The 13,417-nt window shown below is 44.6% G+C and overlaps 1 protein-coding gene across 30 annotated transcripts in view; it reads left to right on the top strand.

The window, feature by feature from the left end:
• The window catches only part of TCF7L2 (transcription factor 7 like 2), a 171,288-nt gene that overhangs the window by 132,782 nt on the left and 25,089 nt on the right, over positions 1–13,417 (top strand). For 23 of the 30 annotated variants that reach the window (XM_015867298.1, XM_015867299.1, XM_015867309.1 and 20 more), the window contains 2 exons: positions 10,705–10,837; positions 13,058–13,160. In XM_015867298.1, the coding sequence (XP_015722784.1) occupies positions 10,705–10,837; positions 13,058–13,160 (236 nt within the window). Of the gene's footprint in view, positions 1–1,557; positions 1,805–10,704; positions 10,838–13,057; positions 13,161–13,417 lie in introns of those variants that run through there. The other 7 variants (XM_015867295.1, XM_015867297.1, XM_032445438.1 and 4 more) reach the window with 3 other exon arrangements.

Here is a 13,417-nt window from a genome sequence, read left to right on the forward strand (position 1 = left end):
GCGGGGCCGAGGCTGAGCCCCGCGGGGCTTTTCCCCGGCGGCTGCGGGGCACAACTCCTCTCCCGCGGCGGCTGTGGGGTGGAGTGGGGCAGAGGGACTCGCGCAGCCCTCCTTCAGGCCGCACGTCCTGTCCCATCCCATCGCATTGCGTCCCGTCCCGTCTGGTCACTCCCAAAGCTGCTGCGGGACCCGCACGTGTGACAAAAGGCGGCCGCCCGAGTTGTGGTGGCCGCTGTGAATAGAGGGAGGGAAGGCAATTAGTTGCCGTGTTGTCGGAGCTTTTTACTTGTCAAACTAGAGTCTCGCTGCTTTTGTTGTCGCAGTGTAAAGGGAAATCGCGGGGTTTTGTTTTGGTATTAAGGGCCTTAAGGATTGCTGGCTGACATCACGCTCGTCAGGGCCGGATCAGTGCTGGGAGAGGGGAACGGGGCTGGGCGCCTTCTCTACACAGTGTTTTAGAGCTATTTTTTCCCCGTGTCCCGGCGCCACCTTTGAATTCTGCTTTGGTTCTGCTGCTTTCTCCATCTGACCGCTACTTAACTCGTGTCCCCAGTGCAAGCCTGCAGCCGCCTAAGCTCTTCCCATGTAAAACAGCCCTAGTTTTGTGCCTACATCTCTGGGTGCTCAGAGACAGGGGACCCTGCTTGCGGAAGCAGCCAGGTGCATGTTGGAGACAGCCAGGTGCGGGCAGGGGGCTTGACTCTGGGCCCCTTACCCATGCCACCTGGTGGGAGACAGTGGGGCCCTGCACCTCAAACCTCTGTGTGCTGTAGGGTGACTTCTTGGAAACTTTGTGCCGAAGGATAAGTAAGGGATGCAGGTGGGATACTGTGGTTCAGTTGTGCATGTCAGTGAGGTGCCCGGCTTCAGCACCCTCTTGAGTCGGCCGTGCCCAGAGCATCCCTGTGTGCTGTCCCCCAGGGAAATGCAATCGTCAGGCACAGCAGTCTCAAAGCTCCTCTGACAGTGGGATCAGCAGTTAGCAGAAATATTAAATACTCCTAAACAAGAAAAGAGATTGGGGGGAGATGAGCTGATGATAAAGGTCTGCCAAATGTCACCCCTGGGTTACGATGCTGAGAAAATACACTTCCCTCTTACAGCTCTTCCCCTAAGAAATTTGTTTAGAGGGGTTTGACAGCGTTGCAGTACAGCGGCTGCGGCACTGAGCTGGTCACGCTCCCTCCCGGCCGCATCCTCACCGCGCTCTGCAGCACCTGTGCAGCCTGGGCTGCGGTGGCATTGTCTCTGATTTCCAAGGTAACTGCTTTTTTTGCTCTTCTGAGCAGACATACCTGCATGGGGGGGTTGGGGGGGGGGGGATGGCTTTTCCCCCGCTCCCTGGAAGGATGGTAAAGTGATATACTGGGGAAGAGAGGAGCTTCCATAACTTCGCTAACTGAGGCAGGCGATTTAGAAATAAGACACTTCTCACGGCCAACATGACAGTGGATTTGGAGCGTTCAGAAAACACCAGGCCAAAATACTGGAGACATCTTGATCTTTTAAGACAGCTTTTTCAGTACTTTAAGTGAAAAGGGGGGAGGGGGGGGTGAGCGAGGAAAGAAAAAGAGAGAGAGAGAAAAGCTGCAAGGAAAATAATACAAAGCCGGCACAATTGGCATCCAGACAGTAAAGAAACAAAGTTTTTGAGGTTAAGAGAAGGAAAGACAAAGCTGTTATGTACCCGAGGGATGCAATTTTAGTGGGAATGGAAGATTTGAGTGGGAAAGGAGGAGCGCTTGCCTCTGGGCTCTCTCTCTTCCAGCAGTTGGGCTGCTGGCATCTCAATTTGAATTGCTGGGTGAGTAGCACTTGCTGCGTGCGCGCTTTCCGTCTTGACCATTGAACTTCTTATGTGACTCCGCTCCCTCTCTCCCTCTCTCTCTCTCCCTTTCGTCGTGTGCAGAATAACAAGAAAAAAAACCAAAAAAAAAAGTGGGGGAGAACCAAGCGAGCATCCCTGGCTGCGACCTTTGTTAGCTGTGCTGTTGTTATTTATTTATTTTATGGTAATCACTGTTTTTAGGAGGGGGAAGTATGACTTTTCGATGGCGCTTCAATTTTCCAGCGGTCGCGGGAAGCGAGTGGGGTTTTGTCTCGGCACAATGGTGCAGCGGGGCAGAGTTGTTGTACTCCTCCTCTTTTCTCCTTCCTCCGCCCGATTTCTTTTTTTCTTTTCTTTTCTTTTTTTTTTTTTTTTTTTTCTTTTTTTGCTCTGGTTTTTTGGACAGGGGGAAGAAATCCTCTCACGCTTGCAGGGTGGGATCAGGGTGTGTGCGGAGGGGGGGCTCAGCCCCATGTGTGTCAGGTTTCGGGTTCTGATTTATAGATGGGGAACAATGGTTAACAGCGAGGGCGAAGGGAGCGCGTGTATCATCTGTGTGTTCCACACACAGTGATACAGCCACGCAGGGAACATGACATCACTCTCTTTCTTTTCTCTTTTTCCTTTGGGGCGGAGGGGGCCACTTCAAAGCTTTCTTCAGTTCAGTGTGATATTTCCTTAACTCTGAAACCATGAAGGTAAAATTGTTTTAGGAGAAAAAGTTGATTTGTGGCTGGGCACATGTTGTACAGCAAAGGGTCTTTGGGACGGATGTGGTCTCACTTCTGCCATAAACAAAATGAGATTGTTTTCGTTTCTTTGGGGGAAATTAATGAAAATTGTATATAGTAATTTTTAATCAAGTGGTTTGATCCTGTGCTTGGTTGACACTCTGTTCCATTTTCTGAATTCTTCATGAAGCTCAGCTGTAAAGTGAAAGATGAAAATTTCAGGGATGCTGCATAAAGGTGATTTCATTCAATGACAAAGAATATGACAAATATTACTGAATTTTGATAAATCTGAGTTAATGTGTGTCCTGACACGGTGCTCCCGTGTTTATTACCAGAAGTCCGACAGACTTTTTTATTTTCATCCTAATTACAGGAAGTAACCCAACCAGCTCTGCCTGTACTGACACACCGAGCACAGAGATAGGCTGAAGAATCTCTGAGAGCAACTCGCTCAAACTGGAGGTTCTGTGGGAGCCTTCAGCTTTCTGCTGTTGGCTTTTCCAGCCATGCCAGGCTTGTTTATCGGGTCCCTCGATCCAGGAGCATTTCCGTGCTACCTTTCCTAGGAAGTTGAGCTGATTTATTTGCCTTTTCTTGTATAAAGTCTAGAGGTGATAAAATCCTCTAGAGATTTATAACAATCAAAATCTGAACTGACAGTTATTGAGATGTTTCTTTCTCTATACGTGCTGCTGAGGATGCAGCCTAACAAGAGTGGGGACGAGACCCTGTAAGCATCTCTCTACCTACACAGGAATTCTTTTTCCTGAGGTGTAGGGTAGTGGAAGGCCTCCGGGCACAGCATGCACCTGTCTCTTCCCTTCCGAAACATGGGCAAGGTGTGTCAATTCTGATGCATGTTCAATATCATATTTTCAGAGAACTTTTGAATTTATTCAAGAAATAATTTATCTGGACTCAACTACTCTCCACTCGGTAGTTCTGTGGTGGATGAGTGATGTTTTGAGCACATTTAAAAACAAAACCGATTTTAGAGCTTTGTCATTTCTAAAGTATTTAATATATATTTACTACCTATGTTGCGTTGTGGCATTGAACACCTTCTGCTACCATTTGTGAGTGCTGCATTTTTAAAGGCTGCACTGAATACTTGTCCATCTATCTCAAGGCATGTATTTGCGTGTTAGTTTTTTAATAATGCTGCTCTTGCTGAAATAACCCAGTGCTGGTGGGGATAGGCATGCATTGCAATTCTTCTTCATTTCTTGCAGTTTTTTTACAGCCTCACATTCAAGTTCTTGCTGGAGACAGAAATCAGAGATACCCTAATGAAATCAGGGGGCTCGCTCTTCTGCAGTACCACGGCTGTGTGGTGCTGAAATTTGTGATTTACATGCAAGAAGCAAAGCTGTTCATAACATGGCATTTTACAGACTGCTAGGTAGCAAGTAAAATTGCATTAATAGCTACCCATACAAAGCGCATTAAAAATGAGGTCTCTGAGGGCAATTATGCAATCAGTCTTTAGCTTAAGTTCCTTTTTCCTTCATCCTACCTTTTCTGAATCTCGGTGTGTGCACTGTTGTTCAGCATCTCTCCCCCAGTATTGTTCAGGACCATCACCTGAGCACCTGTTCAGCTTCCATCAGTCGCTCTGCTTCATGTTTCTGTTGACACATTTTAGTGTTACTGCTTCGGGAAAGAGTGTTTTTTTGGCTTTAATCAGGTATATGCCACCACTCTGCTCCTTGCCTTGTTAGACATAAAGGACTGCTTACTTGCTAGAAAAGAGATAATATCTCTTTTCTAAAAGAGTAATTAACTACACTTTACTTAATTACAAAGAAATCACAGGATGTTTGTCTAATGGTGAAAAGGAGTGCCGTATCCCCTTGCACAATGAAGAACTTACCCTCTGCCCCTTGGTGCCAGGAACACAAAGTCCCAGCGCTGCCCACCCTCACATAGCAGTTCACCTGTTGATCTCATCAGCTGTAATGCTGAGCTGCTGGGACGCTGCCCAGTGGTGTGCAGCCGCCATGCGTGGGGTACAGCTGGGAAGCATGAGCACGCACCCAAAGCCAGGATGGATGCAGCATCCCCTATATCAATAAAGCAATGATGGAATGATTGGATTAAAATTGGCCATAAATGTAATTAGAAGTGATACTGTGGGATGTCAGAATGTATAGCTGTGTCTAAATAGGTGGGTGTATAAATCTGGGGCTGACCTGCTGTCCCATAACATTGTGTGGTCCAAGGATGCAGTGTTACACTTTTATTGAAACCCTGTTTAATTTTCTTAAAAAAATAAGAATTCTTTTTTAAAAGTTTTTTTTCTTTTTTCTTTTTTTTTTTTTTTAAAAAAAAAGGGAAAAATAATCCTCTAAAATACAGTGGCAGTAAGATTACAGCCCACACCGGCTTTGCAAGAAAAGTGTGAGAGCACTTAATAACACTGTTTTACTGCTAATGTTTTTAATTCTCCTGCTTGGGAACTACCAGGAGGTAATTAGAAAGCTAAACCCCTGTTCTTTCTTTTTACGCTAGAGGATTTGGCATATGCTAATTGTCACCAGATCATTTCACATAATTGCCTTTTTGCAAAATTAAGTGGAAATTTCCTGAACATCTCCAAGGTTTCCCCCCTTCCCCTCTGAGCATCCGCTCTGGGCTGGGAAGGACACGGGGAACGGCTGGCGCAGAGGCTCGGTGCCTCACTGTGCGGGGGGCACATAGGAAGAACAGAGGGAAAATGCAAACGCTGCGTTCCTTGAACGGAACTGCTGGATGCGCTTTTGGGATCGCCAGGAGAGCAGCTCTGGGGGAAGCTGACGGCTCTTTTGGAGCAGGTAGGCTCTTGCTGTGCTTGGGAAGGGGAGGGGAGATATCCAACGCTGCTCCCAACTTCTCTGCTTTTTTCTGAAGGGGATGGTTGGAAGGTGTTTTTTTGTCAGCCTCTGTCTAGGGGGGGGGTATTGTCCCAGCACATGGTTGTCAGTGCTCCTGTCATCATTTGTGTGAAAGAAGAAAATGAGCCTTTCTTAGGAGGGTGAGATGTGATTATCAATGGGGGCCTTGTCTCCCATTACAATAGGCAGTTAGCTTAGGGCAGGACCTTAGGCAGAAATCAGCTACATTAAACTGTGAAAGGGCTCAGGCCACTGTACCAGCCACAATGGGGCAAGGGGAAGTAGTTTTCAGGAGAAAATGCTTAGTCAGGTGTGAAAACATCCTTACAAATTAAACGGAGCAGGGTAAAATCAAATCTTTATTTTTTCAGGGAATGCTTCCTCACTGGCAGCAGATTTTTGTATTGGTGACTCAGTCCCTATCCCTTCCCATCTAGTGGTGGGTCTGGTTGGTTTTAGCCTTTCTGTGACCCCAAATGATTGCACTGAAGTCCGCTGTGTTGGAGCTCCCAGCTGGAGTTCAGGGTGCCTCTGTTGGTCTGGGTGCTCTCCCTTGGGTGCTTGTCACTCTGGCAAGAAATGGAAGAATATTTTATTTGCAACAATATCTTGGAGTTTACTGCTTCTTGCTGCTTATGTTTCTGATACTTATAGATTCTGGGGGGAGGAAAGTTCATTTCAAGGCAGATCCAGTAAGAAACCAACCTATAGGGAAAAAAAGACAATCTCTTGCAAGCATCCTTGGAGCTGCAGTGCAAGAGCAGCTCAGGAACATCTGTTAACATTTCCCTGCCCATAGCATAACTGCAATAGCACCATCTGGAAAATACAGGGAGACAAGTTATAAACCTATTTTTAATGTGAGCCAGTACTGAATGGGACCCTTTGCCTAGCCCAGGGAACAACTCCGGGAGCGCTGCTAATTCACGACCACCTCCGACCTTCTGTATCCACCCCGGAGGAGGGGGAAAGGCTGACAAACCCTCTTCTGTGCTGCTTTTGTTTTATTGTATTAGGCTCATAAAGGCACTCTCAGGGTTCATCTTTCTCCAGCGGAAAGGGAAAGCTGGGGGTGGGGGGGGTGGAGTGGGAAAGAGGAGGATGCAGCAAAAAAAAAAAGACAGGCGGAGCTCTAGCTCCATTTGTTTTCAGTGGATGGTGATTAATAGGTCTGAAGGTGGATGGCAAGCTTGGGGTCCTGTGTGGCGGGGAAGGAGAGGGGGCCTGGGGCACTGGTGCTCATCCATCTCCCCTCGCCATGGTCCCACTTGCAGGGGATGCTCATGGGAGGCTGCCCACCCCCTGCTCAGCGTGCTGGGTGCAGGGTCTTGGGGCATACTTCGGAGGTGGCCCATGACCCTACTTTCCTCCAGGGCAGGAACTTCCCCCTGCCCTGAGCAGTGGGGATGGAGCAGAGAGTCAGTGCTGTAGCGTCTGGCTGCCTTGCTGCTGTGGTGTGGTGGTGCTTTGCTTGGAGACGGGATGCTTTTTGCAGATTTTAGTAATGTTACCTCTATGAGGACAGAGCTTCTGGCAACCTTGGCATGTTCTCTTGAGTTAATACCATGTTTTATTATTGAGACCAAATAAACTACGAATTTGCAAACAAAAACTGCAGTTACAAACTCTTCCTATTTAAAGGTGGTTTTCTCTTTGTGTGCCCAACAATGCAATGTTTCATCTTGTTCAAGTCTTACATTGCTTTCAGAGACTTAGGAACTATTGATTTATACAGCATGTATTAACTTCTTCAATAAATGGGGAGTATTCATCAGTGGGGTGTATTAAATTGGGCTGTATACACATAGAAGCATCTTTCATCCTGTTAATGAAATGTCCTTACCATGCAACAAAGACTAATACACAGCAATTTATACACACAATCCCCTGCAGTTTAAATCTGAAGTTCTGTTTTTTGTTTTTTGCTTTTTTTTTCTCTTAGAGGCTCGTATCAGACTTAGGCTAAATGGATCTCAGAATCCCTCTCTAGCATATAGCAGTCCAAAATTTGTTGAATTTGTTGCCTTTTGTTTTTTTCTTTTTCATTCCACAGCTCAATTGTTTAAAATCATCCGTGTTTAAGCGCTCCCAGAAGCATTTCAGATTCATATATAGAGATTTAGTAGTTGGGTCCCTATGGGGACAATTTCCTCTGGTTTGCTTCAGGCAGGGGTTATCAAGAAAAGCAAACTTCTGTCGGGTTTTTTTTTTGCAGTTCTTTACCATGCCCTCTAACCCAGCACATGAGACCCCAGCTTTCAGTGCAGACAAGTGATTTACCAGCACATGACTTGGTGCTTTGTAGAAGCTGAGATTTCTCTCCAGAAATCTCCACTTACTTTTGTCCTATTATCACATGCACTGATGTTAATCTGTGTGTGCCCATGCAGCTCTGCTTTCCCTTTCTGACATAGCCATAAATGGAGTTCTTCAAGTTGCCAGAGATATTCCGGCATCTCACAATGGCTTTTAGCTTAAAACTGGCCTTCCTGCAGTACTCACAAATGTGTCTTGGAGAAAGGCCTTTTGCAGGGGGCTGGGTGGCTGAGGTCACCTATTAGGTGTCTCTGATTGACTTCCCTGGTTTACCTTTCATTGCCAGTGGATGGGGTTAGGACCACACTTGTTTCTCTGGCTGAGCTCCCATTGACTTCAAAGGAAGATGCATATGCAGGATTAATCCTGCTCTTTCCCAGCTAGTCCTTTCTTTTTCTCTTTTCCAAGGAAGTTCAGTTAACTTCAGGAGTTCTGCTTTTAAAGAGCAGCTCATTTAGCATACTGTGCATGATTAGCTTAGCTTGCAAATTGCGTGTGCTATTCTGAGCAGAGTGAAGGTCCCTTTTCCCAGTGTGTAATAAACTCTGCAAAACGGAGTGCAATCCAAGCCAAGGGGAGCAACACAGCTGCTGACTGATTTTTGAGCATAGAGATCCCAGTACATTCTCCCCACACCTCTGCCCCAGAATCATCAGAGCTGCAAGGAAGTATCCTGCCCTTATACCTAACACCTTTATATTAATCATCTGACTTCAGGGCAGTCATCCAAGAAAAGTGACTTACATGGGGAAAACTTTGCAGACAACTCTAAGCTGTTGGTTTTTTGTTATTGTTTTTCCCCTTTCCATTTCTTTCTTTCTTTTTTTTTTTTTTAATGTGTAAAAGTTTATGTAAAACACATAATGATGTAAAAGCCACACCATTTTGGCAAGATATGGCAGGGGTCTTGGTTTATCGGAGCAATGGGAAGTGATTTCCCACAATATACATGCAGTCCTTTATAGTATATATATATATATATATGTGCGTGTGTATGTATGTATGTGTATATATATAGGTGTGCAAGTCTACTGTTCTCCTCAAGCATTGTTTCTTGGCTTAAGTCTAATCCTCCTTGGGATGATTCTTCTGTCCTTGTGTTTTTAACTAATCAGTTCTAGCTTCTGAGGAGAAGCTCTCAGTGGAAGACATTACTGTGCTGTTTTACCGCCCATCAGGAGCTGGATGAGATTTTTAGCAGTGATGTGCGGATGCAATTGAGAGAGCAGAGAGCTCCAGCAGCCAACAGTCGTGCTTTGGCCACCAAAGAACAATCTGTGGCCAGCAGAAATCCCTCTCATTGAGAACACTGCTTTCTGAAAACTAAATTTCAGCTAGCCATTTGGCCATGCACAGTGCTATGCTGTTAGTGTGAACACTTGCTAAATTCTTTGGTACTTTCAAAGTGTTGAGGGTTGGCTCACTTGGAAGAGAACAGATTTTTGGCCAGAGCACATCTGGGGCTAAGTCAACATGGCTTCTCTGATGATGAGGCTGGCTCTGTGCAGCCATGAGTTGCCCATGGCTCTGTAGCCTCCGTCAACCCAACACAGAGCCTGCTGGGCCCAGCGTGCCATGATTCATGTGGGCTTTTCTGTGCCACAGAGCTGAACCATTCTCTGCAAGGGCTGCAGAAAAGTAAACCCTGCTGTCATTTCTCAAATAGCTGAATCATTTCTGAAAGGCTTCTATAAGAAGTAGAGAGGATCGGAGCTGAGCCAGCTCTCGCTGCATGAACCCTGGTACTGGGGTGCTGGGCTGGCAGCAGTGGGCCCCGGATGGCAGCGGTGCTGTCGGGGCTGCCCTGCACTCGCTGCTCTGTTTTAATGCGATTCCTTTTACTTGATGTTAATGCAAGTTGTTCCTTACTTAAAGTAATAAAAGGAAATGAAGACACATTCTAAAATGAAACCTGACTCTAATCCATTCATCATCTAATACCAGCCTCTTTATCTTTGCTGGTACCTAATCTGGTTAAATGTCCCTGTTGTAGGATTTTAGTGAAAATCCTCTATGGGGAATAGGGTTTTTTGCAATTGGATTACTCGCAGTAAATGGTCCAGCAGTTCGCTTGTTTCAGCTTAATTTTTTCTTTGTGATCTTGTAAGGGTAAGTTACAGTTCAGCCTGTCTTTTCCTTTCATTCATTGACTCACACTTCTTTTTTATTGTTGTGAAGAAAAAGATATGTATATTACCTCCCTTCCTCTCCCCCCCCCCAAAAGGGAATGGTAAAAGAAAAACCTCCTGATGTCTATGTGATTCTTCCCCCTACAAGAGTTTCAATTTCAATGGCTTTATCTGTGTTTTTGCCATTATTTATATAGATGAATATTTTAGCTGCCTAATTCATCAGTATCCAGTTTCCATTTATTAGCACTCTCTGATGAATTGATAATTAATCAGCTCCTCTAAAATATATATATATAAAATATGCAGGTGATTGCTTGTCAGATTAATGCTTGCTGATGAAGGGAATACTCTAGCACTACAAAGGCTTTTTATCTGGAGTATTTGCAATGAGCAGTAAAATGCAGAACTGAAAGTGAGGACAGGAAGGGGAAAGGAAAAGACCTGCAGGTCAGTGAGCATTTGGGTCTCTTGCTAATTAAATGGGGAACTCTGTCAGCCCCTCGCTGAGGAGTCTGCCTGCATCTTCGAGGTGAAGCACAAGATTATCAAATAGAAAGGACAAATTTTAAAGAATTGCTGTTGCTCCGTACAGGAGCACGACAGGTCAAAGAGATGAAAGAAACTCAAGAGCAGGGAAAGTGTGTGAGCAGATTTTAAGCAATAGGGTGGGAAAACTGCAAGGTTGGCACCAAGAAGGGATCTGGAAGAGCGTGGAGCTCACAGGAATCCTAGGTGCTCTGTTTGCTGCATGTTGTGCCTCGTGCTGCAGTGGGGAGTGTGCAGCCTTCCTCTAATGCCATTGACCTTTTTTCTCTTGACAGTCTAACAAAGTGCCAGTTGTGCAGCACCCGCACCATGTACACCCTCTTACGCCGCTTATCACATACAGCAATGAGCACTTCACACCAGGAAACCCTCCTCCACACTTACCAGCCGACGTAGATCCAAAAACAGGTAGGTGGGAAATAGTTTTGGGTTTTGAGAGAGTGTGGGTGGATCTCTCCATTCTTTATATTTTGGGGAAGGATTTCCCATGCTGGAGCACAAGTAAAATGTCAAATGCATGTGAGAATCTGGACAAAGTAGTTTATTTTGAAGCTAATTAGGTCTCAGAAGGAAACCTACTGAGTGAATTTTCATAAAGCTTCTGCAAAGTGACACCAGACTTGCATGTGTGGGGTCGTTTGCAGGTGTGTTTCTGTGCAAGCATGATACCCCATCTAGTAGTCGAATCTGCTAACTGCTTGGTTTGCATGTACGACCCAGAGAGTTAAACATGTACGTTCTGTGATCTGCACTTACAAAATTGCAGCTGGAATTTTAAAGGTGGTGGGTCATGACCAGTTTCAAAATGAATCTCTTTTAATTCCCCAAATCCCATTGTTTCTGTGTCAGGAGTTCAGCCATTTTTCTCCTATAATGTTGAATTTTCATCCACTCTAACTACTTAACTCGAGCTATCTTCTTGCAACTCTTTTCCCCAATGTAAGTCTACCCAACTCTCAGTTCAGCCTGAAGGGCAGTCTTCGTGAATATAGAGCAATGTGTAAAACCCTGACTAGATTTTTTGGTGTTACAGAATGGAATTTACATGTTATTCTAGCTTTTAAAGAGTCCCTGTTTAACCCGAAGGCGCAGAGAAGTCAAACAGTGTCAATCTTCATTCTTTAGGCTGCACTGAGCTCCTAGTGATGGTGGTTTTGTTTTCATTAATCCAGGTGCCAGCTAGTTAATTGGACAGAGTATCTGAAACTGAATCCATGTTCAGAGTTTGTCAAAAGAACTGCTCTGCGTTGTCCTAACTTATGCAGATAATTTATTTAAGCTCCAGCCCTTGAATGAGGCAGTGCATTAGCTGTTTTTCACTCCATACACCTCAGTGGGGGCCCCTCTTAATTGTCCTTAATACTAACTTCACGTGGCTTAAAAGGAATCCATCTTGCCATCATTGGGTATTGCAAGTGAATAGCATAGTCAACCTCTCATTTAAATTATGGTAGTACAGGGAATAGCTTTTAAATGGTTATCGTAAAACATATGATTAACGTCTGTAGACTGTTTGCTTTTCTTCAGTGAACATTCTTTCAAGTGTGCAAATAGCTCACCGGATTGTTAAAGCCCAGTTAATCTGTTTGGTTTTTGTAATGGAGAAAAAGCAGTGTCTGCATGAAAATGTCACACAAGGAGATTTAATTTAGAGATTAAAAGCTTCCCGAGTGACTTAAAAAATAGTTTTAACCATTATTGTGGTATTCCCTCCTTTTAACATCCTTCATTTTAATTCTGCTTTAGCTATGTAATTGTGCTCTGACTTGCTATTTGAAAGACTCAGTCCTGTAGCCTTTGCTCCTCCCCCGAGTAATTCCTACTTGCTTCCGAGGCAAGGACCCGAACATTTGAGCTTCCACCTGGATCTGGTTTCTGCTCCCTGAGTGGGAGCTGCATCAGTTTCAGATAGGATTGATGGGCCCCCTGTCCTACCCTCTGTCCCCTGTTTTACCAAGCACTTCCAGGCTCTGTCATTGCTTTTATTTTTCTGCTCTTCCATTAGGTTATGCAGAAGTTTAGGAACGCAAAACCAAGTGTCTTTCTTGCACCTCAAAAGCAAACACCATTTGTAATTATAACAACTTCGTAGCTTTTTTTGGAGGTTGCTTTGGAATACTGCCATGCTATTGAGTATGCAGTTGAAGTGTGGGTAGAACCTGTGCTCTTTTGGAGAGTCTGAGAGTGAAAAAAACACAAATTTGATAGTTCTGTTGAGCACTGAAGACAGCACCTTGCACAGCATCTCACCAGAACAGTAGCTGAGGCTTCTTAACTTCAATAACAAAATAATTATCTTTGAGGAGATGACATAGAGAACTGCATCAGTTTTTCTGGTTGAAAATCATTTACCAAGATGCCAAGAGACCATTTATAAGACTGTGAAACAACCTTTAAAAACTCAAAGCAAAGTCATGAGTATTGCAGCGAGAAAGAACAGATAGCTTAAACAGATTGTTGAGTGAGAACTATTGGTGATGGGCGGATGGCTGGACTGGGTGATCTTGTGTGTCTTTTCCAATCTTGGTGATTCTATGATTCTATGATAACAATGTAGAAGCATTTTACCTTATGTTTACTTACTCCAGAGTCTCATCACTAACCTCCCTTTATGTTTCTTTTCCACAGGAATTCCAAGACCTCCACATCCTCCAGACATATCTCCTTATTATCCCCTATCACCAGGCACTGTAGGACAAATCCCCCATCCGCTAGGATGGTTAGTACCACAGTAAGGAGTTCCATTTTTTTAATTTCCATTTTCTTTTTGATGTGTAAAATTCATGTTAAAAAATGTGTGCGGGCGTGCCTGTGTGTATATATTGAGATAAGTCTGTTTGCCAACTGCCACTTTATTGAGTGATTATCAATTTACCCATCTCATAAAAATTAATTAAAACTTGCACCAAGTCATGTGGTCTTAAACAAACACAGGCAGCTGAGTGCAGCTTTGCATGTTGTCTCAACTGACCGATGGCTCGTGAAGCA

This window comes from Coturnix japonica, chromosome 6 (genome assembly GCF_001577835.2).
Source record: "Coturnix japonica isolate 7356 chromosome 6, Coturnix japonica 2.1, whole genome shotgun sequence".
Lineage (NCBI taxonomy): Eukaryota > Metazoa > Chordata > Aves > Galliformes > Phasianidae > Coturnix > Coturnix japonica.